Source organism: Anabrus simplex, chromosome 1 (genome assembly GCF_040414725.1).
Source record: "Anabrus simplex isolate iqAnaSimp1 chromosome 1, ASM4041472v1, whole genome shotgun sequence".
NCBI classification, from domain to species: domain Eukaryota; kingdom Metazoa; phylum Arthropoda; class Insecta; order Orthoptera; family Tettigoniidae; genus Anabrus; species Anabrus simplex.
This window is the reverse complement of record NC_090265.1, coordinates 886,728,895-886,754,340: the sequence shown is the minus strand read 5'-3', so window position 1 is coordinate 886,754,340 and position 25,446 is coordinate 886,728,895. Positions and strand designations below refer to the sequence as shown.

General features: G+C 38.1%; 1 protein-coding gene across 2 annotated transcripts in view; it reads left to right on the top strand.

Moving 5' to 3' along the window:
• LOC136857690 (hemicentin-1) overlaps positions 1 to 25,446 on the top strand; it is a 509,109-nt gene that overhangs the window by 467,489 nt on the left and 16,174 nt on the right. For both annotated transcript variants that reach the window (XM_067136543.2, XM_068225274.1), the window contains exons 48-49: positions 5,137 to 5,259; positions 16,435 to 16,608. In XM_067136543.2, coding sequence (XP_066992644.2) covers positions 5,137 to 5,259; positions 16,435 to 16,608 — 297 coding nt within the window. The remainder of the gene's footprint in view (positions 1 to 5,136; positions 5,260 to 16,434; positions 16,609 to 25,446) is intronic.

Sequence of the window (25,446 nt, the reverse complement as noted above, 5' to 3'; positions counted from 1 at the left end):
GAATCTGGCTAGGATTAAAGCTATAGAAGAACTATATGCAGAAGTGATATGCTCGATTAAAGTAAAGGAAGACCTAATAGTAGGAAGGATACATTATTTTGGATATTGGATTTGAGCAGGGATGTAAATTATCACTAACATTGTTTATACTTTTTATCAATGATGGAATGGATTGCCAAGGGAAGGAGGATAGGACAAGCCCTTGCTTAAATAACAAAGAAATTTCTGGCCTAGTTTTTGCAGATGACATCCTCCTCTCGCTAAAAACATTTGGTATACAAAACAGTCTTAATAAAACTGGTGAATATTGCAGAACATGGAATTTGAAAATCAATAAATTAGAATATTTAGGAATTATTATTATTATTATTATTATTATTATTATTATTATTATTATTATTATTATTATTATTATTATTAAAAACCTACAACCTGTTTTCCAGTCATTGACCGGGTCAGGGATGTAATGAATGAATTATATATAGGCTATTTTTACGATGGGGTCGCCACTCCCAAAGTGATGTATATTAATGACTGATAGATGCGACGAAATGAGAATGGAGAGTGTTGCTGGAATGAAAGATGACAGGGAAAACCGGAGTACCCGGAGAAAAACCTGTCCCGCCTCCGCTTTGTCCAGCACAAATCTCACATAGAGCGACCGGGATTTGAACCACGGTATCCAGTGGTGAGAGGCCGACGCGCTGCCGTCTGAGCCACGGAGGCTTCTATTATTATTATTATTATTATTATTATTATTATTATTATTATTATTATTATTATTATCCAAAGCAGTTTGAAACCCTATTTTACATAGTATACTACGGTTGTAGTTAAAATACATATTCAGGTTTACAATGACGGTGAACTCATGTATCTAATTGATGGAAAATGAAGTGGATGAAGTTAATAAAATATTTGTAACAGCACGGCGTCTTAAACAAATGATACAGGTGTTTTGATAATGCAGTGTTGCAATAATTCAAATGAGAGTTCAAGTCATGCCTTCTTATTTCAAATGTAGCATATTCAAACAGCAGACGATCCACCGTTTGTGAAGATCCGCAAACACACATGTAGCCATCAGGACGATTGATTCTGAATCGATGAAAATAGTAACCAAATTTGCCATGACCTGTCAAAAATTGAGTAATTTCAAAGCTTGGCACCAACACGTGACTTTGTAGGCGATTGAAAACCTCAGGGAAGAATATTTCTCTGGTGACTTGGCCTCTAGTGGAAGAAGTCCAAATGTTGTTCCATTGATGGATTACGTGCTTCTTTATGATTTTTTTAGTGTAGCTAGGTGACGTTTTCTCATAAGAAATTTCCAAATTAGATGTAGCCGCTGCTTTCGCCAGTAGATCAGCTTTCTCGTTTTCAGATGTTCCACTATGACCGTGAATCCAGTCAAAACAGATATGCGGACTTTGTTGAGGTGTGGTTCTAATAGCTACGATTTAGGTTATATTTATTATTTATTGCATTTAGCGCAGCTTGCGAATCACTTAATAAACAAGATTTCTTATTGTTAGATTTGCACCATTCAATCGCAGACTTGATTGTCCACAGTTCAGCCTGGAAAATAGAGCATGTGGAAGAGAGTTTGTACTGGGATGAGAACACCTCATAATCGTTTTCAAGAATAACGAAGGTACATCCAACTCTGTCCTGTTCATCTGTGCTTGGTATGCAAGATCCATCTGTGTAAATAAAGCCGTCATGGGTAATTGAACAATTTTCATAAATGAAGTTTTTGAAGAGACTTGGGTAATCAGACTGTAGAAAATGACAAGGTTGCTCTAGAGTGGTATTCAGAATGGGCATTGGTGACACTTTGTTTTTCTTCAAAAAAGTGAGTTCAGCTTTTGCTATCGCCGTCAGAAATAGTGGCTCAATGCCTGCAATAAGAAGAGTTGCATCAGTAGAGGTGGTGCAGTAAGCATGAGAAATACGAAGGGCAAATCCTCTCTGAATTTGCATCAATTTATGCTGAGTGCATTTCTTCTCAAGTGTCACTCAAAAAGAGGAAACACAATACAATATCAGAGGTACAAACGCTGTATCATAAACAATTCTTAGTACCTCTGAATTTAGTCCCCAAGAAGGTCTGCAGGCAATAATTAGAGAATGATCGGAGAAAGTTGGCAGGTCGCTTACTTTCCAGTCGCATGTAAAAGGAAGGAGTGAGGAGTTACAGACACTAATGTCTAAAAAGCTCTGAGAATTTATGCGCATATATGTAAGTATATCGCCTGTATTTAACAAAATTAAGTTGCCGGCACAGCAGAAATCGTGAAATAGTTTGCTTCATGCGCCGTCGAAAAGGCTGCCCCAGGACCCTTGTTTTGCATTCATTAATATCTCCTGCTATAAGTAATGGCTTCCCTTTTCTGCTCGTCGTGTATTCATTGGAGAGCATTTATATCCTCAGAAATATCGCGTTTAGAGTCAAAGTAAACATTTCATATTAAAGCTCCCATTGACCAATGGTTGTACATACAACCACTCTTATCAGCTGAGCAGAACTGTGACAACAACAAGACATTCTGAGATTTTGTAACATTGAATGAGATGTGAAAGGAATGAATAAGGCATGCTAAAATGAAAGGATTGGCCGCTTTATCAAGCACAAGGTCTTTAGATAGGAAGATGCCAAATATTGAATACAAGCCACACAAAAATATTTTTATTGCACTTGTGATATCAAGAGCACTGTATGGAGAAGAAATATGGAATATCAAAGTAGACAAAAAAGAATTAGATGTAATAAGTAATAAATTCTTAAAATAATAATGGGTTTACCAGAATGTACAGCAAATAGAGGAGACTATGTGAAGATATTAGCATCCAAGCAGATATAGCTAGGAAAGTAGTAAAATATTGGTTAAGAGTAAGAAGGGGAGATGGGAGGGAAATACTGAACCTGGCATACCAACACCAGATGAAACATTTAGATTATGATTACTGGGCGATGAAAGTTAAAAGCATGCTAGACAGAAGAGGAATAGGAGAATACCTCAGTAGAAGTGAGTCCTTCTCTGCACATCGGGGCCAGTAATAAGGAAAAAAATAATATTTGTTACTACAAAGAGCTTTACCACTACGGCCCTGAGTTGACTTTCAATTCTGAAGCAGTCAATGTGTATATATATACTATTTAAGAAATGCATAGCAAAGATCTCATCAAGAAATAAATACTTTAAATCAAGAGTGCTATTCACAACAGTGATCATTTTTAAGATTTTATAAAGCACAACTGTTATTCCCAAGAACATTATCAAGAGTTTAATGGACAATTCAACTGTTTTTATTGATCATATGACTTACAATTTTAACAAAATTTGCTAAGATTGTATTTTAAATGTCGTACCATACATCAATGCTTTTTAATGTGTCTTGACAATTTTATTAATATCTATTTTCTATTTTGATATATGAATGTTAATTTATTGTAGCTGATGATGTCCCTTAGGGGACGAAACATGTACTAAATATAATAAATTATAATTTGTATTGAATAGGCGGACCTCTTGTTTATAATATTTAAGTTTATCTTAAATATTCACTATTTGAACTTCTAAGGTATTCAACAACTTCCCCAGCCATCTCTCTCAACAGACATGTTTAGGAGGACATTGTGAGTTGATTGATGTTCTTGTCAGATCCTCTGAACTTCTAAGGTATTCAACAACTTCCCCAGCCATCTCTCTCAACAGACATGTTTAGGAGGACATTGTGAGTTGATTGATGTTCTTGTCAGATCCTCTGAACTTCTAAGGTATTCAACAACTTCCCCAGCCATCTCTCTCAACAGACATGTTTAGGATGGCATTGTGAGTTGATTGATGTTCTTGTCAGATCCTCTGAACTTCTAAGGTATTCAACAACTTCCCCTGCCATCTTTCTCAACAGACATGTTTAGGATGGCATTGTGAGTTGATTGATGTTCTTGTCAGATCCTCTGAACTTCTAAGGTATTCAACAACTTCCCCTGCCATCTTTCTCAACAGACATGTTTAGGAGAACATTGTGAGTTGATTGATGTTCTTGTCAGATCCTCTGAACTTCTAAGGTATTCAACAACTTCCCCAGCCATCTCTCTCAACAGACATGTTTAGGATGGCATTGTGAGTTGATTGATGTTCTTGTCAGATCCTCTGAACTTCTAAGGTATTCAACAACTTCCCCTGCCATCTTTCTCAACAGACATGTTTAGGAGAACATTGTGAGTTGATTGATGTTCTTGTCAGATCCTCTGAACTTCTAAGGTATTCAACAACTTCCCCTGCCATCTTTCTCAACAAACATGTTTAGGAGGACATTGTGAGTTGATTGATGTTCTTGTCAGATCCCCTGAAAATCTTGCATATTTATGTCAGTATGTACAAGAGGTATGTCATGAGATGATGTTTGCTACCTCAGTAGTTGTCCATGTGCAGGAGTACAGGCATGTGTTGATGCCCCACAAGGGTACATGATGTATTGATATGATATCCTGTACTATGTACATATGTATTGAATAGTAAGAACTTCTTTTTTTTTTTTTTTTTCAGCAATGTATTTCAAATATATTTAGATAAATTCATGGTTGCAGGTTTCTACAGTTTTGTAATTAATGTACAACAAATATACTTTTATGAAAGACTAATTATATAATAATTTCACATAGTTATAATGCATTTAGGGAGAAGAGAGGCTCTTCCCATTCTTCTTTTCCAACAGTTGTCACATGACCAGTGAGGGGAAGAAAAGAGAAACCCATAATTCCAAAATTTGGCAAGCATTAAAACAGCTCAAATGTTGTTAGGTTGCACATAACAGCATAGTTTTGCAAGATGGGATTAGGAAAGGCCAGGACACGAGGCAGGTAGGGCAGGCATTTGTTTCATTTCCTTTGACTGCAGAAGGTGATTGTGGTGATTGTTGTTTTAAGAGGAAGTTCTAGGCAGCCATCCTCTGTCTTGAAGGTCATCCATCCCCAACCCTCACCCCTAAACCGCCATAACTTTTTTCAGGAAGAGTTTCTCTACTAGCCAAACATTCTGTAGGTACTGACTTGTGTATCAACACTTAATGTTCATTAGTTATAATGATTCAGTGTCATCCTGTGTATATCTTTTTTTTTGCTTACAGATGTTAATGAATGTCTTCAGACGCCTCCTGTGTGCTCGCACCGGTGTCGAAATGTAAAGGGAAGTTTCAAATGTCTTTGTCGTCCAGGTTACGTGCTAATGGATGATGGTCGCACTTGCACAGGTAAACACCACATATCTGTTCTCATGAGTTATCTATTTAGAAGCTTTATTTTCAGGGGCAAATTCAGAGTTTCACTGATTAGGGAAAAGGGAAGTATAAATTGTTTAGATACTTAAATATTGCAATTTTATTCTAGGTTGTAAATTGTATTGACTGTTTCACATATGCTTTTAGAAGTGTGTCAGAGGTAAAGTGTTAAGAAATTAACTTTTCATCAGTCTGTTATATTGCACAGAACTTTCTCCTTTGGTCCTCATTTTCTATATACAATGTTATTCATCACTTATTTGTCTCCTTGCCATTACATAATCGATCTATTGGGTTCCTTTCTCATTTATTAGTTTGTCAAGTGTCTGTAGTCTTCTGCCACATGTATAAACCTGTCTTACATTCTCTTTTCGTGTGTTTGGCTGTCTTCTTACCCTCTACCTCCCACAGTATGTCACATGGCCCATGTAATTGTATGTGGTTACCCACCCCTATGATGAGGCTAGAAAGCAGAAACAAGTTTGATGGAGACTGAGAAGGAATGGATGTTGAAAACCTGGGATTGATGAGGGGAAACATCCATCATGTGAAGGGAGCAGTGCATAAAGATACAGAGTTTGTTCTTTGTCATTTTTCCTTATATAGGTTTCTGTCATTCCTGTTTTTCTCATATGGTTTTTAAACTGGAAAAACAAACACCTGTGGGAATTCCTTGAATGAAAAACACACAATCCCTTATCCAAAACTGGGGGAGAATTATATATAAGACAAAGAAGTAATTATAATGGAAAATATAAATGCATTTGGTTGGAATTTATTTTAAAAAGAATAAATTGTTGGCCCCACAGATCTGACAGTTTGAAGGACAAAAAGGATGTGCTAGTTGATATTTGCCTGAGGAACGAACCAGTTCTAAGGATGATTCAGAAAAAAAAATCAAGAGGATTATCTTGTAATTATCTTAATATTGAGTACTGTATATATACAAATAATCCCCACCATTGAATAAACCCTACAACCAAATTTTAGAAGCAGAAATCTGAGAAATTTTTCTTTTCTGTCTTTGTGGAACTTTCTTAAATATATTGAAGATACAGTACAATAAATTATAAAATTAGGTAGCAGCTCATTGTAACCTTATCAGTATAGTCCAGCAACATTTCAAAATATACTAAGATGAGGTCTGGATTACCAGTTGGCAAGAGTAAATACAAATTTTTCTGTGGAAATCTGTTTTTTGTAATTAGCTGGGAGACATTGTAGAATTTTAGTTTTCTTACCAAAACTGAGTTATTTCATTCAAAAGTATGCATGAGCCATCCACAGCTAGCCTTACACCTTACACAATTCACTCATGGCTGCACATCCAAACTATCTCTTTTCAATCACATATCAGCATATCCTGCTTTCAGTTTCTGGAAACTTCACTTTTTGCCCACAAAATGTGTGGCAGTTACTGTTTATCTGTTCAAGACAAGTTTTATGTTTGCCCCAATTGGGTACTGCATCATATCTCTCATCCTCTTTATACTTTTCTCCCGCAGCACAATTATCAATTTGCTCTGCCTCTTCAATAATGTGGAGCTTTCCTTCAGCCGTGAATGATCTATAATGAGAATGCGTTAAGTACTTAAGCTGATGCCATGCAAATTATGTGATATGTACATGACATGCTTCTCTATTGTGACAGGAACATAGTTGCCTACAGAGTGGGGAGAAAAATAGCATGTTGTAGATTTCTGTACATCAGGAGCACTGTACTAACCTTGACACAAATAATATCCACACCTGAATTTTCGCTACCAAATATTGGAAAAAAATTATTCGCATATATACAGTAATGAAATTGGGAAGAATTGACAGATGTTTCATCTATACCTGTAGAAGATTTTGGTGGTGATCACAGAATGGTGACAACAAAGGTTAAAATAAGGAGAGAATGTGCAATTGCTAGAAAAAAAAGTCAAAAAGAATGAGTGTGGGGGCAAAATGCCAGATTATCAGCCCTGCCTAACATTAATAATAGAAAGATGACAAATGTTCCAACTCATCTAAGAATGGGAATATAGATTAAAGAAAAGGGAGAACTATGAAAAAACAAGAAAACAAAAAATTCTTTAGACTCTTCAAAAGATACAGATGTATAGAAAAAGTCTATGAAGCACAAAGATTAGGAATATTAAAGATAGATGGAGAATTTTAAGAGTACATTGGCAGCAGTGAAGAAACAATATGTGGTAGAGTATCAGTTAAGACAGGTAGACACAGTGTAGGGAAATGATAGAATGAAGGATTTAAGAAAATATAGAAAGAATATAAAACAACACAGGAAAAAATTAGGAGTATGCAAAGCAATAAGACGTGATTGATGAAGAATGAAATAAAAGCTGGGAACTGTTCACACAGGGGGCAACACATGATATGAACTGTAGAAATTGAAATTATTGAAATTAAAGCATTACATGGGCCATCCTGACACTTCAAGAATTTTGTGCAGTTTATTTCATTGTTCATAGCATAAATGAAAAAGGTTATTATGACTAGTATTTCCTTCATAAAACTTTATTCTAATTAACAAAATATAATTCAGATATTGATTAAAAGAACTGTGCTCAGAAATGTGTCTTATTTTGTATAAAGTTATACAGCTCCATTCAGGCACAATTATTTTGCAATATGGTACAGTATATAAGTATTGAGCTTTACTCCATAAACAACTCCATGAGAGTATAGTTTACATTTTTACACCATCTAATTTTACAAGCCCATCAGCTAGTGAAAGCTATGCATCTGCTCAAAATGCCATTTTGGAAAAATCTTCTTTTCCTTCTTGTTGTGCCTTCTCAAATACTGAAGGTTGGCCACAATCATAGTGAAGTCTGTACAATGTTGGGCTGTCCTCATCAGCCTACTTGAATCTATTCATCTCCAATCCCGTAAGTTTCTCAGCCAATAATGTTTCCTTCGACCGTGACCTCTACTGTACATCCATCAGTTTTGCCCTGCATGATCAGTTTAAGAAGGTTGTACTTTTCATTCTTCATAATATGCCCAAGGGCAAGATATAGGCTTTTTCTTCATACGGCATAAGCCCAAAAGCCTATATCACGTCTATTTTGTTTTTATTTCCGATTTCTATCAGTATAGATTTCTTTTTGTTTTTATGTTTTAGCATATATTAAAAATGAATTTTCAGATTTTGTGCATTTTTATTTTACTTTTGGCTTTATGCAAATGTGATTTTAATTTCACATTAATATTATCAAGAAATATCTGTTTATCAGAATAAAGTCAAATTCTATGTTTTTCTTCAAAATACTTATAAAATGCTAAATTAAAAGTCATAAGTGCTACAAAATGTTAAATATACAAAACAAAATGCTAAATTTCTGATTTCAAAATGCTCAAATTCACTACCCCTAATGTCCATTGCTCTATTGAAGAAATGACATTCTCACTCATTATGTGCTAATATATTCTGAGAAAGATTTGGTGTTGCCATATTTGGTCTAAGTCTGACGTTTCATGTTTTTGCATCCATGAGTTGGAGAATGGGGGAGGAAGTAAATTCAACATAAAAAATCAATTGCAATGGAAGATGGATAAAGACGTAAGGTGTAAGGACTTGGGTGTCAGTGGGAATTAGAGAAGATGAAGGAAGAGCAAGTTTGAGGGAGATAATTAGGCTTTTAATGAAAGACAGGAATGAAAATAGGTCTCCCTCAATCAATGTACAGGATATGGTAGGTAGACAAGAGGGAGAGAAAGGAAGGGCAGAAGTTGTGGAAGACAGGTGGGTTAATGTTTTAAGGGGAAGGAAAATGAGGGGTAAGGGTTTTCCTCAGCGAGTGGGCCCATGAGAGGTATCGGCGAGGAACCGGTATGAATCACTCCAGGTAGATCAGCAGAGGGAAGATGGAGATCACGGAAGTGTTACACAAGAGGGGCAGGGCAAGAGGAAAGGGGAAGGGAGGAAATGGAAACAGAGTAGAGGATAAGAAGAGGGACATGGAACAGGGTAGTGAGAGGGAGAGAAGGGAGGAGGAAGTAGGTTCTTTAGGTGTCAGGGAAGTTAAGGGACACCAGCAGAGGAAAGGATCTAATGAGGAGGGTGGGGTTGGGGCTCTGGTCATGGGTGACTCAGTTGTTAGGCATGTGGGGAAAGTGTGTGGAGGAAAGGGATCAAGGATAGATTGTTATCCAGGAATAAGGTTAAGTCAGGTGCTGAGGAAAATAGAAGGTAAGGAGCAGGTGGTAATTTCCTACGTTGGTACCAAAATTGTAAGAGAAGAGGGAATAGGTGCTAATATAGTTGGGGATGTATGGGATCTGGTTATGGCAGCACGGAAGCAGTTTAAGGAAGTAGATATAGTTATCAGTGTGATATTATGTAGCAGGGATGCTGACTGGAGGGTGACTGGGGATTTAAATGAACCTATAGAATGGGTACATGGGAAATTGGGAGTGAGAATTGTAGATGGACGGGTAGGAGATAAGGATCTGGGTTCAAATGGCCTTCACTTGAACCGCAATGGTACATATAAGTTAAGGGGTTTGTTTAGAAGAGTTATAGGGAGGTACATTCTGGGAAACAGGGTGGACTAGGGAGCAGTGATGAGAGTATAGGAAGCATGAAGTCAAGTAAGGATGACATATAATTGTTAGTGTTAAACTGTAGAAGGATTGTAAAGAAAGGAATGTAAGTAAGTAATTTAGATGTATCTTTATCAGATATTGTAATAGGAATTGAATCATGGCTGAGAAGAGATATAATGGATGCAGAAATTTTCTCACGCAACTGTTGTAGAGACAGGTTAGGAATGATACATGAGGGAGTATTCACACTGGTGAAATATGAATTTGTAAGCTACAAAAAGGTAGGTATAAGAAACATGAAATTCTAGGTGTAAGACTTATCTCTAAAAGTATGCAACTTGATGTTTTTGGGGTGTACAGACCTGGTAAGTTTATCGCTGATGCTGATGCAGAATTATTTGGTGGGGAACAACACAGAAAGGAACGTTGTTATAATGGGTAATCTGAATTTACTAAATGTTAGCTGGCAAGGGAAAGAGAACAGTAGAAAGCATGATCAATAAATGGTGAAGAAGTCAATATGGGAGGGGCAGCTGAATCAAGAAGTGGTGAAACCAACAACTAGTGGGATTAATATTCTAGATGTAGTGCTGATAAAACCAGATGACCTCTATATAGAAACTGAAGTGGTAGATAGTATAAGTGATCATGAAGCCATTTATGTCCTAGTTAAAAATAAATGTGATAGAAAGAAATGTTCTAAAACTAAGACTATTAGGCAATACCGTATTGTTGATAAGAGAGGTATGGAGAAATTTTTAAAAAGCAATTATGATCAGTGAAAAATGGTAAATAAAAATGTAGCATCCCATGGGATGGGATTAAAGCAATATTTGTGGAGTATGAAGAAAGATATGTATGTTCAAAAGTGGTAAGGAATGGTAAGGATCCATTGATGAAAACCTACAACCTTCTTTCCAGTCTTTGACCAGGTCAGGGATGTAATGAATGAACCACATATAGGCTATTAATACAATGGAGTTGCCACTCCCAAAGTGATGTATTAATGACTGATAAATGCTATGAAATGATAATGGAGAGTGTTGCTGGAATGAATGATGACCGGGCAAACCAGAGTACTCAGAGGAAAACCTGTCCCGCCTCTGTTTTGTCCAGCACAAATCTCACATGGAGTGACCGGGATTTGAACCACAGTATCCAAGGCCAATGCGCTGCCGTCTGAGCCACGGAGGCTCTGATAAGGACCCATTAAACTACAGAAATAAAGAGATTGAGAAGGAGGTGCAGATTAGAAAAATTGGGTTAGGAATGCTTGCAGAAGTAAGGAGAGATTGAAGGAGCTTACTAGGAAATTGAATTTAGCAAAAATGTCAGCTAAGGATAAAATGATGGTAAACAATTGGCAGCCATATGAATTTTAGGGAGCAATAGAAGAATATGTATAGATACTCGAAGGCAGAAACAGGTAACAGGAGGACATTCCAGGGACCATTAATGAACAAAGGGAATGTATATGTAATGACTTACAGAAGGCAGAAGTATTCAGTTAGCAGTGTGTAATGGTAGTTGGATATAACAGTAATGCCCAGATAGAGGAGGCAAGTAATACTGGCAAATTACTGACATTTGCATATGGTAATAAAGACATTTACAAAAAGATACAAAAAATTAAAGCTAAAAAGCAGCTGGGATTGATGAGATTTCTGGGGATATATTAAAGGCAATAGGTTGGGAGTAGTTCCATATCTGAAATACGTATTTTATTACTGTTTCATAAAGGAGCCATACCAAATGAATGGAGGGTTGCAATAATAGCCCCATTGTACGAGGGAAAGTGTGATAAACATAAAGCAAATAATTACAGGCCAGTCATCTTGACGTGTCATTTGTAAGCTCTGGGAAAGCATTCTTTCTGATTTTGTTAGATACGATTGCAAAATTACTAACTGATTTGGTAGAAGGCAGTTCAGATTTAGGAAATGTTATTCCAGTGAGGCTCAACTTGCAGGATTCCAGCTAGGTATAAGAGATATTTTAGATTCAGGAGGTCATTTATGGGCTCTATCGCTGTTGATGTATCCAAGGCTACTGATAGGTAGATCATGGGAGATGACTGATGAAAGGGTCACTGGACTAGACAAACTAGTAGTTGAATAATAATAATTTTGTGTGGCTATTTGTAGCTGAGTGCAGCCCTTGTAAGGCAGACCCTCCGATGAGGGTGGACGGCATCTGTCATGTGTAGGTAAATGCATGTTATTGTAGTGGAGGATAGTGTTGTATGTGGTGTGCGAGTTGCAGGGATGTTGGGGACAGCACAAACACCCAGCCCCCGAGCCATTGGATTTAACCAATGAAGGAATCGAACCCAGGACCCTCTGAACTGATGGCCAGTATGCTGACCATTCAGCCAACGAGTCGGACAGTAGTTGAATGAGGTGTTATCTGATTTGGTAATGATTAAGAGGGATTCCCACAGGGCAGTATTATTGGACCTTTATATTGTCTTATATATAAATGATAATGAGCAAAGAACTGGAACCACAGACAAGGTTATTTACGTATGATATGCTGTATAAAGTAGTAAATAAGTTACAGGATTGTGAGCGACTACAAATGGACCTACGCAATGTTGTGAGATGGACAGCAGACAATGGTATGATGGTAAGGGGTGTATTCTGCCCGAAGGCAGGTCCAAACCTCCGCAGAGGAATGGATGATTTTCCTGAAATATGTATGGTAAAATAAATATTCTATTGGTGTATTGACAATGCGGACTCAAGTAAAACTTTTTTATATAGTTCTGTAATAGATTCCGACAAGTCAATACAGGATCAAACAACCATATTAACCTATTATGGTTAAGTTTATCAACAGGGACCTTGGCAATTCAATCTGTGGTGTTGTGAATGTAAGGCAAGTAGGCGGTTCCCTTCACTTCTTTCTTCTGTGAGCTTTGCTTGGTCGTTTCTCTGGGATACAGGTCTCTATGAATCTGCAAATCGCTGTAACCATTACCCTTGAACGTGACTTTAAGCATGTCCATCTCCACCTAGATATTTGATGGCTCACAAATTCGTCTTGCCCTCTTGGCGAGTGTTGTGAGAATGCCTTGTTTTTGTGCTGGATGGTGGTGAGAATCTGCACGAAGATAACGATTTGTGTGGGTAGGCTTGTGATAGATGGTATGTCAGGTTTCTTTCTTATTACTAGAACATCCAAGAAGGGAAGGCATCCGTCCGACTCCATCTCCATAGTGAATTTAATTAAAGGATATTGCTGATTTAGGTGGTTGAGAAATAGATGAAGATTCTCAGGACCTTCTGCCCAGACCACACATGCATCATCAACATACCTCCACCATACCATAGGTTTGGCGGGTGCCAAAGCAATAGCCTCCTTCTCAAAATGCTCCATAAAGAAATTAGCCACTATGGGCGAAAGTGGACTTCTCATAGCCACTCCGTCCGTCTGTTCGTAAAAATTCCCACCCCACAAGAAGTAGCTGGAAGTCATGCAGTGGTAAAATAGCTTAGTAATGTCCTCGGGGAACAGGTGTTCAATGAGAGACATGACCGAGTCAATTGGCACTTCAGTGAACCAAGGACTCCACATCGAAACTCACCAAAAGTGAATTAGGTTGAAGGGTTATAGTTGACAGCTTGTTGACGAAATATCGAGAGTCCTTGACGTATGATTCAGTACATCCTTTGTGTGGCTGAAGCAATTTGCTTAGGTATTTAGCCAGGGCATATGTAGGAGAACCTATTGCACTAACAACAGGTCTGAGGGGAACATCTTTTTTATGGATCTTAGGCAGTCCATATAATCTAGGTGGCACTGCATCCCCCGGGGACAGATGTTTAGCCTCCTCTTTTGGAATTGAAGATTGCCTTAAGAGCTTCACGGTGACGTTGGATACATGAGTTGTGGGGTCACGTGAGTTCAGTCTGTAAACAGGCTCTGACAATATAGCCGAGATCTTATTCTTATACTCGTCAGTGTCCATAACCACTGTCGCATTACCCTTATCAGCTGAGGGAATGGTCAGTTCAGAATCATCTCTAAGTTCCTTCAGAGCTCTCCTCAGGAGAGGAGAGGGGTGAAAAAAGTCCAAAATGGCCCAGATTGTGGATTTATGTATGCAGCATTCTGGGTGGGGATGGAAAGGGGGTGAAGCACCAGTCAACGTCACAATAACAAAATCTACAAAAATTTGCTTCACATATGTAATTAACAGGTGATAAAATAGATCTACCTAAAAGTAAACAATCAATAAAGTACCCGGTCAGTGCCAGGTAATATAGCTTGTACAGTATTGCCTCTGATATAATTTATATATATAATAAAACATAAAAGTGCGTTGAGGAATTCCCCTCTTAATGATTACAGGATCGGATAAAGCTTCACCTACTCTAATTCTCTGAGTTCTTTCAGTCACTCTTTTGTCTAGTCCAATCGCACTCATTTTTTACCAGTAGTCTCCCCTGATCTACCTATCAAATGCCTTAGATAGGTCAGTCGCGATACAGAACATTTGATCTCCTGAATCTAAGATATCTGCTATAACCTTGCTGGAATACTACAAGTTGAGCTTATGTGGAATAACAGTTCCTAAACCCGAACTGCCTTCTGTCGAACCAGTTATTCATTTTGCAGACATGTCTAATGTAATCAGAATAATGCTTTCCCAAAGCTTTACATGCAACACATGTTCAACTGACTGGCCTGTAATTTTTGGCTTTATGTTTATCACCCTTTCCTTTATGCACAGGGGCTACTATAGCAACTTGCCATTCATTTGGTATAGCTCATTCATGCAAACAGTAATCAAATAAGTACTTCATATATGGTACTATGTCCCAACCCATTGTCTTTAGTATTTCCCCAGATCTTGTAAATTCCAGCTGCTTTTCCAGTTTTCACTTTTGTATCTTATTGTAAACATCTTTAAAGAGATGGGATCTAGAAAAGTTGAACGAAAAGAGTGTGAGGGATTGTTTCAAGGGACATGTTGCACAAGGACTAAATGAAAAGGCTGAAGGAAACACAAGACTAAGAATGGACAGCCATGGAGAATGAGGTCAGTAGGGTTGCTGAAGAAATGTTATGAAGAAAGGAAAGATCACCTAAAATCAATGGATAACTCAGGAAATACTAGACCTGATAGATGAACAATGAAAACACAAGAATGCAAAACATACAGGCATTTAAAGAATGAAGTGGATAGAAAGTACAGGACAGCTAAGGAAAAATGGCTGAAAGAGAAATGCAAGGATGTTGAAGGTTGTATGGTTCTAAGGAAGGTAGATGCTGCATACAGGAAAGTCAAGGAAACCTTTGGAGAAAGGAAAACTAGGTGTATGAATATTAAGAGCTCTGATAGAAAACCACTTATAGGGAAAGAAGACAAGGTAGAAAGATGGCAGGAACACATCCACCAGTTGTATCAAGGTAAAGATGTAGATGATATGGTTCTGGAATTGGAAGAAACTGTTGATGCTAATGAAATGGGGGACCCAATTTTGAGGTCAGAATTTGATAGAGCTTTGAGAGACTTCAATAGGAACAAGGCACCTGGAATTGATGGCATTCCTCAGAATTACTGACTGCCTTAGGACAAATCTGCATGACGAGGTTATTCCATTTAGTGTGTAAGATTTATGAGACAGGCCAAGTGCCATCCAACTTTCAGCAGAATGTTGTTATACCTATTCCCAAGATAGCCGATACTGCACCATTAGTTCAGTATCTTATGCCTGCAAAATTTGAACAAGTATTTTATTTACAGAAAAATGGAAAGACACGTTGCAACTGAGTTGGGAGAAGATGATTTTGGCTTCAGAAGAAATGTAGGAACATGCGAAGCAATCCTGACTTTACGTCTGGTCTTAGAGGATCGAATTAAGAAGGACAAGCCCACGTACATGACATTCGTAGATCTCCATCACACATGAATTGTAGCACCCACCAGCGGAAGTTAACATGAGCAACGGGATCTGCAACATTTAACCTGTGCACTACAGAAACCTTTTAGGGAAAAATTTCAGAATTTTAAGTCTTCTTAGCACCGAGGTGGATTAGATACCACACTCCTGAGCTGAACAGCTTGATGGTTTACGAGGACTAACTTGATGTCTGGCACACACATTTTCAAGTTTTATGTTGGTTCAGACCCTGTTTTTATAATGTATTTTTCAGTGTAAGATGGCAACAAAGCACTGATATATGGTTTTGATGCTATAGAACTTTCCAGAAATTGTTTGCAATTCTTCTGCTCACAGTTATATTACAAGTCCTTAAAAAAAATGAAATGTTTCAACAGTAACCACTCGCTGCTCAGTGGTTACTTAACCAGGATAGATAATTGTTACTGAGCACTTTATAATCATAATCACTGAGCACATTGTCTCACTAACATAACTACAGAGCTTTACTAACAACCCAGTGTTACAGTACAGAGGATGGGATGAAGAAGCTGTTTTCTCTGCCAAATAGCTCCTTGCTCATCTCTTTATTGTACCATAAACTCTTGTTTGGCAGTAATTGGATTAGTATTTATGAGAACTAAAATTTGTTTCTGCACTTAAAATTATTTCAGTCTTTGAACTTTTCTTTTCCCTTGTATAGAATTTCAGTATATGGACTATGGAGACTACCAAAACTATCAAAACTACCAGAACCCACCTTCAGTGATGAGGCGCTCTGGTAAAAGGAGAAGAAACAAAGTGTTAGCATGGACAGCACCAGAAGAGGAGTGGAGCTGTCCTCCTGGATTTGAAGTGGTCAATGGTGTATGTCAAGGTGAGAAACTTGAACCATTTTACTGTAAAAGTAATATTTTTTTTTTTAGAATTATAATCTTCTTGACAACGAGTGAGTTGGCTGTGTGGTTAGGGTTGCGTAGCTGTGAGCTTGTATTCGGGAGATGGTGGAGTTGAATCCCACCGCTGGTAGCCCTGTAGATGGTTTTCTGTGGTTTCTTCCATTTTTTACACCAGACAAATGTTGTGACTGTAAGTCAGAATGATTAAGAAGGATCATGACGGGAGGAATTTTGTGATGAGGAAATAAACATCTAGTTCAAATTTGAGCATGTTGTATGAAAATAGAAGGACAATGTTAATGCAAAGAAATTTCTTGGAGACTAAATGACTTCAGTCAATCAATCAATACTGATCTGCATTTAGGGCAGTCGCCCAGGTGGCAGATTCCCTATCTGTTGCTTTCCTAGCCTTTTCCGAAATGATTTCAAAGAAATTGGAAATTTATTGAACATCTCCCTTGGTAAGTTATTCCAATCCCTAACTCCCCTTCCTATAAATGAATATTTGCCCCAGTTTGTCCTCTTGAATTCCAACTTTATCTTCATATCGTGATCTTTCCTACTTTTATAAACGCCATTCAAACCTATTCGTCTACTAATGTCATTCCACGCCATCTCTCCGCTGACAGCTCGGAACATACCACTTAGTCTAGCAGCTCTTCTTCTTTCTCTCAATTCTTCCCAACCCAAACATTGCAACATTTTTGTAACGCTACTCTTTTGTCGGAAATCACCCAGAACAAATCGAGCTGCTTTTCTTTGGATTTTTTCCAGTTCTTGAATCAGGTAATCCTGGAACCATACTCTAGTTGGGGTCTTACCAGAGACTTATATGCACTCTCCTTTACATCCTTACTACAACCCCTAAACATCCTCATAACCATGTGTAGAGATCGGTACCCTTTTTTTACAATCCCATTTATGTGATTACCCCAGTGAAGATCTTTCCTTATATTAACACCTAGATACTTACAATGATCCCCAAAAGGAACTTTCACCCCATCAACGCAGTAATTAAAACCGAGAGGACTTTTCCTATTTGTGAAACTCACAACCTGACTTTTAGCCCCGTTTATCAACATACCATTGCCTGCTGTCCATCTCACAACATTTTCGAGGTCACGTTGCAGTTGCTCACAATCTTGTAACTTATTTATCACTCTATAGAGAATAACATCATCCGCAAAAAGCCTTACCTCCGATTCCACTCCTTTACTCATATCATTTATATATATAAGAAAACATAAAGGTCCGATAACACTGCCCTGAGGAACTCCCCTCTCAACTATTACAGGGTCAGACAAAGCTTCACCTACTCTAACTCTCTGAGATCTATTTTCTAGAAATATAGCAACCCATTCAGTCACTCTTTTGTCTAGTCCAATTGCACTCATTTTTGCCAGTAGTCTCCCATGATCCACCCTATCAAATGCTTTAGACATGTCAATCGCGATACAGTCCATTTGACCTCCAGAATCCAAGATATCTGCTATATCTTGCTGGAATCCTACAAGTTGAGCTTCAGTGGAATAACCTTTCCTAAAACCGAATTGCCTTCTATCGAACCAGTTATTAATTTCACAAACATGTCTAATATAATGAGAAAGAATGCCTTCCCAAAGCTTACATACAATGCATGTCAAACTGACTGGCCTGTAATTTTCAGCTTTATGTCTATCACCCTTTCCTTTATACACAGGGGCTACTATAGCAACTCTCCATTCACCTGGTATAGCTCCTTCGATCAAACAATAATCAAATAAGTACTTCAGATATGGTACTATATTCCAACCCATTGTCTTTAGTATATCCCCAGAAATCTGATCAATTCCAGCCGCTTTTCTAGTTTTCAACTTTTGTATCTTATTGTAAATGTCATTGTTATCATATGTAAATTTTATTACTTCTTTGGCCTTAGTCTCTTCCTCTATCTCGACATTATCCTTGTAACCAACAATCTTTACATACTGCTGACTGAATACTTCTGCCTTTTGAAGATCCTCACATCCACACTCCCCTTGTTCATTAATTATTCCTGGAATGTCCTTCTTGGAACCTGTTTCTGCCTTAAAATACCTATACATACCCTTCCATTTTTCACTAAAATTTTTATGACTGCCAATTATGCTTGCCATCATGTTATCCTTAGCTGCCTTCTTTGCTAGATTCAATTTTCTAGTAAGTTCCTTCAATTTCTCCTTACTTCCACAGCCATTTCTAACTCTATTTATTTCCAGTCTGCACCTCCTTCTTAGTCTCTTTATTTCTCTATTATAATAAGGTGGGTCTTTCCCATTCCTTACCACCCTTAAAGGTACAAACCTGTTTTTGCATTCCTCAACAATTTCTTTAAACCCATCCCAGAGTCTGTTTACATTTTTATTTACCGTTTTCCACCGATCATAGTTACTTTTTAGAAACTGCCTCATACCTGCTTTATCAGCGATATGGTACTGCCTAACAGTCCTACTTTTAAGACCTTCCTTTCTATCGCATTTATTTTTAACTACCAAAAAAACAGCTTCATGATCACTAATACCATCTATTACTTCAGTTTCCCTATAGAGCTCATCTGGTTTTATCAGCACCACATCCAGGATATTTTTCCCTCTGGTTGGTTCGATCACTTTCTGAATCAGCTGTCCTTCCCATATTAACTTATTTGCCCTTTGTTGGTCATGCTTCCTGTCGTTCGCATTTCCTTCCCAATTTACATCTGGCAAATTCAGATCTCCCGCTACAATCACATTTCTTTCCATGTCGTTTCCCACATAGCTGACTATCCTATCAAATAATTCCGAATCCGCATCAGTGCTACCCTTTCCCGATCTGTACACTCCAAATATATCAAGTTGCCTATTATCTTTAGAAATGAGCCTTACACCTAGAATTTCATGTGTCTCATCTTTAACTTTTTCGTAGCTTACAAATTCTTCTTTCACCAGAATGAAAACTCCCCCTCCCACCTTTCCTATCCTATCTCTACGATACACTCTCCAGTGCCGTGAGAAAATTTCTGCATCCATTATATCATTTCTCAGCCATGATTCAACTCCTATTACAATATCTGGTAAATATATATCTATTAAATTACTTAATTGTATTCCTTTCTTTACAATACTTCTACAGTTCAGCACTAACAATTTTATGTCATCCCTACTTGATTTCCAGTTCCCTGTTCCCTTATCACTGCTCCCTAGGCCATCCCGTTTCCCTGAATGTACCTCCCTATTACCCTTCCAAACAAATTTCCTAACTTATACGTACCACTGCGGTTTAAATGAAGGCCATCCGAGCGCAGATCCCTATCTCCTACCCACCCATTAGGATCTACACTCCATAGTCTCATTTAAATCCCCCATCACCCTCCAGTCAGTATCCCTCCTACACAGTATTCACTAATAACAATCTCCGCTTTCTTAAACTTCACCCGTGCTGCATTTACCAGATCCCACATGAGGGAAGCAGAGAATGGTGATAGTGATAATGTGGACATTTTTATATTTAATCATTTCAAAACAAGAAGTATGGAGAACTTCTGTTTAAGGAACATACACTCTCTTACAAATGGGTGACTAAACCTGAGGGATTGCCTTATTATAAATGGAGAGATTCACTCAAAATCATTGCCAAATCCAGGCATTACCACGCAGGTTCCAAGATGGAAACAACTGCCAGCATTGTCACCGTAAGATAGAAAATCTTGCACATGTCTTTGGAGCCTGCAAACATGATGGAATTCTTAGAAATGGCCATCATCACTATGTTCGAACCGTTATGCCTTAAGAGAACATAAACGCAAAGTATACAAGAAAGTACATAAACTTACACTCAATGGATACTTGAAACAGATAGATATGAAAACTATTCAAACAGGTTTATAATTGACTGTACTTTTATAATTGAGGCTTTTGAAACCCAAACAGTAAATCTTCATAAAGAAAAAGTGTGCAAAGTATTCAATTCCACTTTATAACATTTATGAGTGATAATATTTGCTCCACAGATTGCAGTGTCGTATTTTGAAGATGTGAGAGTGAACAGGTACTTTATTATATTTGCTCCAAAGATGACAAAGAGTTGTTTTTTCCCTAGTTGGCAGCCTCTTCCCTGCTTCATTTAGTAGTTAGCTGCTGATTGCTGTGCACACAATTTAAAAAATAACACGTGGTTTATACATCAATGTAAGTTTTCAAATATTTCAGTAAACTTTTTCAGCATAAGTAGTCGACAAGAGACGTGATGTGGAAATGCTCAACTGTGCCTTTACCACTCTACAATGGCCGGGTAGGAGATAGGGATCTGCGCTCGGATGGCCTTCATTTAAACCGCAGTGGTACGTATAAGTTAGGAAATTTGTTTGGAAGGGTAATAGGGAGGTACATTCAGGGAAACGGGATGGCCTAGGGAGCGGTGATAAGGGAACAGGGAACTGGAAATCAAGTAGGGATGACATAAAATTGTTAGTGCTGAACTGTAGAAGTATTGTAAAGAAAGGAATACAATTAAGTAATTTAATAGATATATATTTACCAGATATTGTAATAGGAGTTGAATCATGGCTGAGAAATGATATAATGGATGCAGAAATTTTCTCACGGCACTGGAGAGTGTATCGTAGAGATAGGATAGAAAAGGTGGGAGGGGGAGTTTTCATTCTGGTGAAAGAAGAATTTGTAAGCTACGAAAAAGTTAAAGATGAGACACATGAAATTCTAGGTGTAAGGCTCATTTCTAAAGATAATAGGCAACTTGATATATTTGGAGTGTACAGATCGGGAAAGGGTAGCACTGATGCGGATTCGGAATTATTTGATAGGATAGTCAGCTATGTGGGAAACGACATGGAAAGAAATGTGATTGTAGCGGGAGATCTGAATTTGCCAGATGTAAATTGGGAAGGAAATGCGAACGACAGGAAGCATGACCAACAAATGGCAAATAAGTTAATATGGGAAGGACAGCTGATTCAGAAAGTGATGGAACCAACCAGAGGGAAAAATATCCTGGATGTGGTGCTGATAAAACCAGATGAGCTCTATAGGGAAACTGAAGTAATAGCTCTAAGGCCTTCTACATATTAAACCAACCCCATGGCACAACAACCCAGAAGGGCCATGGCCTACCAAGCAACCGCTGCTCAGCCCTAAGGCTTGCAGATTACGAGGTGTTGTATGGTCAGCACAACGGATCCTCTCGGCCATTATTGTTGGCTTTCTAGACCGGGGCCGCTATCTCACCATCAGATAGCTCCTCAATTGCAATCATGTAGGCTGAGTGGATCTCGAACCAGCCCTCAGATGCAGGTAAAAAACCCTGACCTGACTGGGAATCGAACCTGGGGCCTCCGGGTAAGAGGCAGGCACGCTATCCCTACACCACGGTTACATATTAAACACTACCAGTAAAATGTGATGCTCTATCTCAGGGCAGGAGATGTGTTGTGGTGAAGTTGAGAGGGGAGAGGGGAGTGGCTGTGGGCTATATATAAAATAAACTGTCCCAGCATTCAACACAGTAAGGAGAAAGGGAAACCACAGAAAAACATTCTCAACACTGTGGGACAGGCTCCAAAGACATGTGCAAGATTTTCTATCTTACGGTGACAATGCTGGCAGTTGTTTCCATCTTGGAACCTGCGTGGTAATGCCTGGATTTGGCAATGATTTTGAGTGAATCTCTCCATTTATAATAAGGCAATCCCTCAGGTTTAGTCACCCATTTGTAAGAGAGTGTATGTTCCTTAAACAGAAGTTCTCCATACTTCTTGTTTTGAAATGATTAAATATAAAAATGTCCACATTATCACTATCACCATTCTCTGCTTCCCTCATGTGGGATCTGGTAAATGCAGCACGGGTGAAGTTTAAGAAAGCGGAGATTGTTATTAGTGAATACTGTGTAGGAGGGATACTGACTGGAGGGTGATGGGGGATTTAAATGAGACTATGGAGTGTAGATCCTAATGGGTGGGTAGTCCCACTGTCCCACAGTGTTGAGAATGTTTTTCTGTGGTTTCCCTTTCTCCTTACTGTGTTGAATGCTGGGACAGTTTATTTTATATATAGCCCACAGCCACTCCCCTCTCCCCTCTCAACTTCACCACAACACATCTCCTGCCCTGAGATAGAGCATCACATTTTACTGGTAGTGTTTAATATGTAACCGTGGTGTAGGGATAGCATGCCTGCCTCTTACCCGGAGGCCCCAGGTTCGATTCCCAGTCAGGTCAGGGATTTTTACCTGCACCTGAGGGCTGGTTCGAGATCCACTCAGCCTACATGATTGCAATTGAGGAGCTATCTGATGGTGAGATAGCGGCCCCGGTCTAGAAAGCCAACAATAATGGCCGAGAGGACCCGTTGTGCTGACCATACAACACCTCGTAATCTGCAGGCCTTAGGGCTGAGCAGCGGTTGCTTGGTATTCCATGGCCCTTCTGGGTTGTTGTGCCATGGGGTTGGTTTAATATGTAGAAGGCCTTAGAGCTGAGCAGCAGTCGCTTGGTAGGCCATGGCCCTTCAGGGCTGTTTCGCCATGGGGTTGGTTTAATATGTAATCAGACCCTTACTTTGATTATGAGTGGGAATTTAAAGCAGCAGTTCAACGGTAAACATTCCACTTAGATGAACAATTCTACTTGGCAGCAACACAAGGAACCGTAAAGTTAAACCTTTTTTAAAGCTTCATTAGGGATAGGTCAACAGTGCATGAGACAAATTACCACAGCACAAGAAAGGCAACATAGGCATCTTTAAAAATATCCTGGATTTTAAGTAGGGAAAAGAAAAAGTAAAAGTGTGAAGGAGTGTCTAGTTGAAACAGTCAGCACGGTATTTCCAAGTGATGCAAAAGTGATTCAAGCTGTGAAAATTATACTGCTGTCCGCTGCTACAAATGTGCACAGCATAGAATTGTTATCAATAGATGTTCATACGAAACTCAAGCAGGAAATAAGTAATACATCTGTGTTACTCTCTGGCTATGGACGACTCTTCAGATAGAACTGACTGCACATATTTAATGTGTTCGATTTGTTGAAGAATTGCTTGGCTTCAAGAATAGGAACCATAAAGTCATGTTGAAGGCTGGTACCTCACTTTCGAGATCAAAATGTTATGTTTTGACACTGCATTATTCACCAAACTATATTGTGCAGTAATTTGTTTCCTGAGTTGTCTGATGTAATGAGTACTGTCACTCACATGGTTAATTTTTTACTTCTCTGAACCTTTTCAGGAAACTGGTGCCATGCACACACATCTTTCACTTTACAAAGTTGTTCATTAGCTTAGCAAAGGAAACACGCTTTCTATATTCTTTGAACGGAAAGACGAACTCAGAATTTTTCTCAATGGGTGTGATGTTTAAGATAGTAACCAGAAACATCAATTCATAAACTTTCTTGACGATGAAGAATCAATCTAGCAGGTTGCTTTTTTATTGACATTTTTTACTACTTGAACAATCTTACCACTATGTTGCCATTGATGCATTCACGGCCCGTACTTATAGACATGATATAAGCTTTTGAGCTTATGCCATGTCAAGAAAATAAGGTGCAATTTACATTTTTGCAGAGGAACTTGTTTGTAAAACATAAAGAATTTTACCTTATTTTCTTGACACAGCATAAACCCAAAAGCCTATATCATGTCTATAATCATACCACTAGTTTCCATGGGCCAGGAAAATTGGTACATGAACTGCATGATGTTCTTTCAAGTTTAAGTTAGATCTTTCTATTCAAGACTTGAAGAAGGAAATAATTTGGTTTCCCAAACTTCGTTCGGTAACTTGTAATGAAGGTTTGTAGTGAAAATTGTCAGATTTTTTTGTGCCAACTGAAAGGAGAATTTGATGAGCAATTCATGCAGTTCAACAATTAGGTGTAACTTCACTCTATTTAACTGTGTTATTTCAGATTTAATTTTTATTTTATTCTATATGTTTTATCATTACACTTTAATATTTACATTTTCCACAGATATATTGTAACCTTAGAGAGAACTTCTGAATGCCTGTATCATAATATTTGATTTTACTCAGTTTGGAAACTTACTCAGGTCTTCCATTGTTTGTTTATGCTTTGGATAGATCATTCTATACGTAATATTTACATTGTAAATGAAATATGTACCCATTTCTTTCCACTAAATATCAAATTGGATGCACATGAAAACCAAATGTGCCAGCTCCATAATGTAAGAGTAGAGTGTATGCCTCTTGTTTGCTTGTCCAGACACTTATGTTTCTTTTACTTACCTTCTGTGAATTTGCACTTTCTGACCTAACAAAAGGCCAATGTTTGAAGCTCCAACAAGCACAAAATGCATGTGTCAGATTTATTTATAATTTACAATATGGTGTATATGGTCATCGGCTAGGGTGGCTAAAATTGGAAGAGAGAAGGAATCTACTTATCGTCACACAAGTCACTGTTAACCACTTCGACACCAGCATACTTGGCATCCAGGTTTGATTTTCCTTCATCGTATCACAACTGCAGTACACATTCTCATTCAACTACTACCCTCTCTATTCCTGTATATCAAACTGCTTTGTAGTCTTTATTTCACTGTCATTGGCTCTAAATTATGGAACTCTCTCCCAGAAGGTTTTGGAACATCAAAATCCCTGAATATTTCCAAAAGTGCATGTGGTAGTCATTTCGTGGAGAATATCAAGTAGCATATTCCAGCTGTTACTAGAAGATTTAAGTCTGGAAACTGAAGGAACAGGATAACAAGCCATAGTTTCAAGAGAATATCAAAAATAAACTACCAGTTTCTGAACCAAAAAGTGGTAATGAAAAA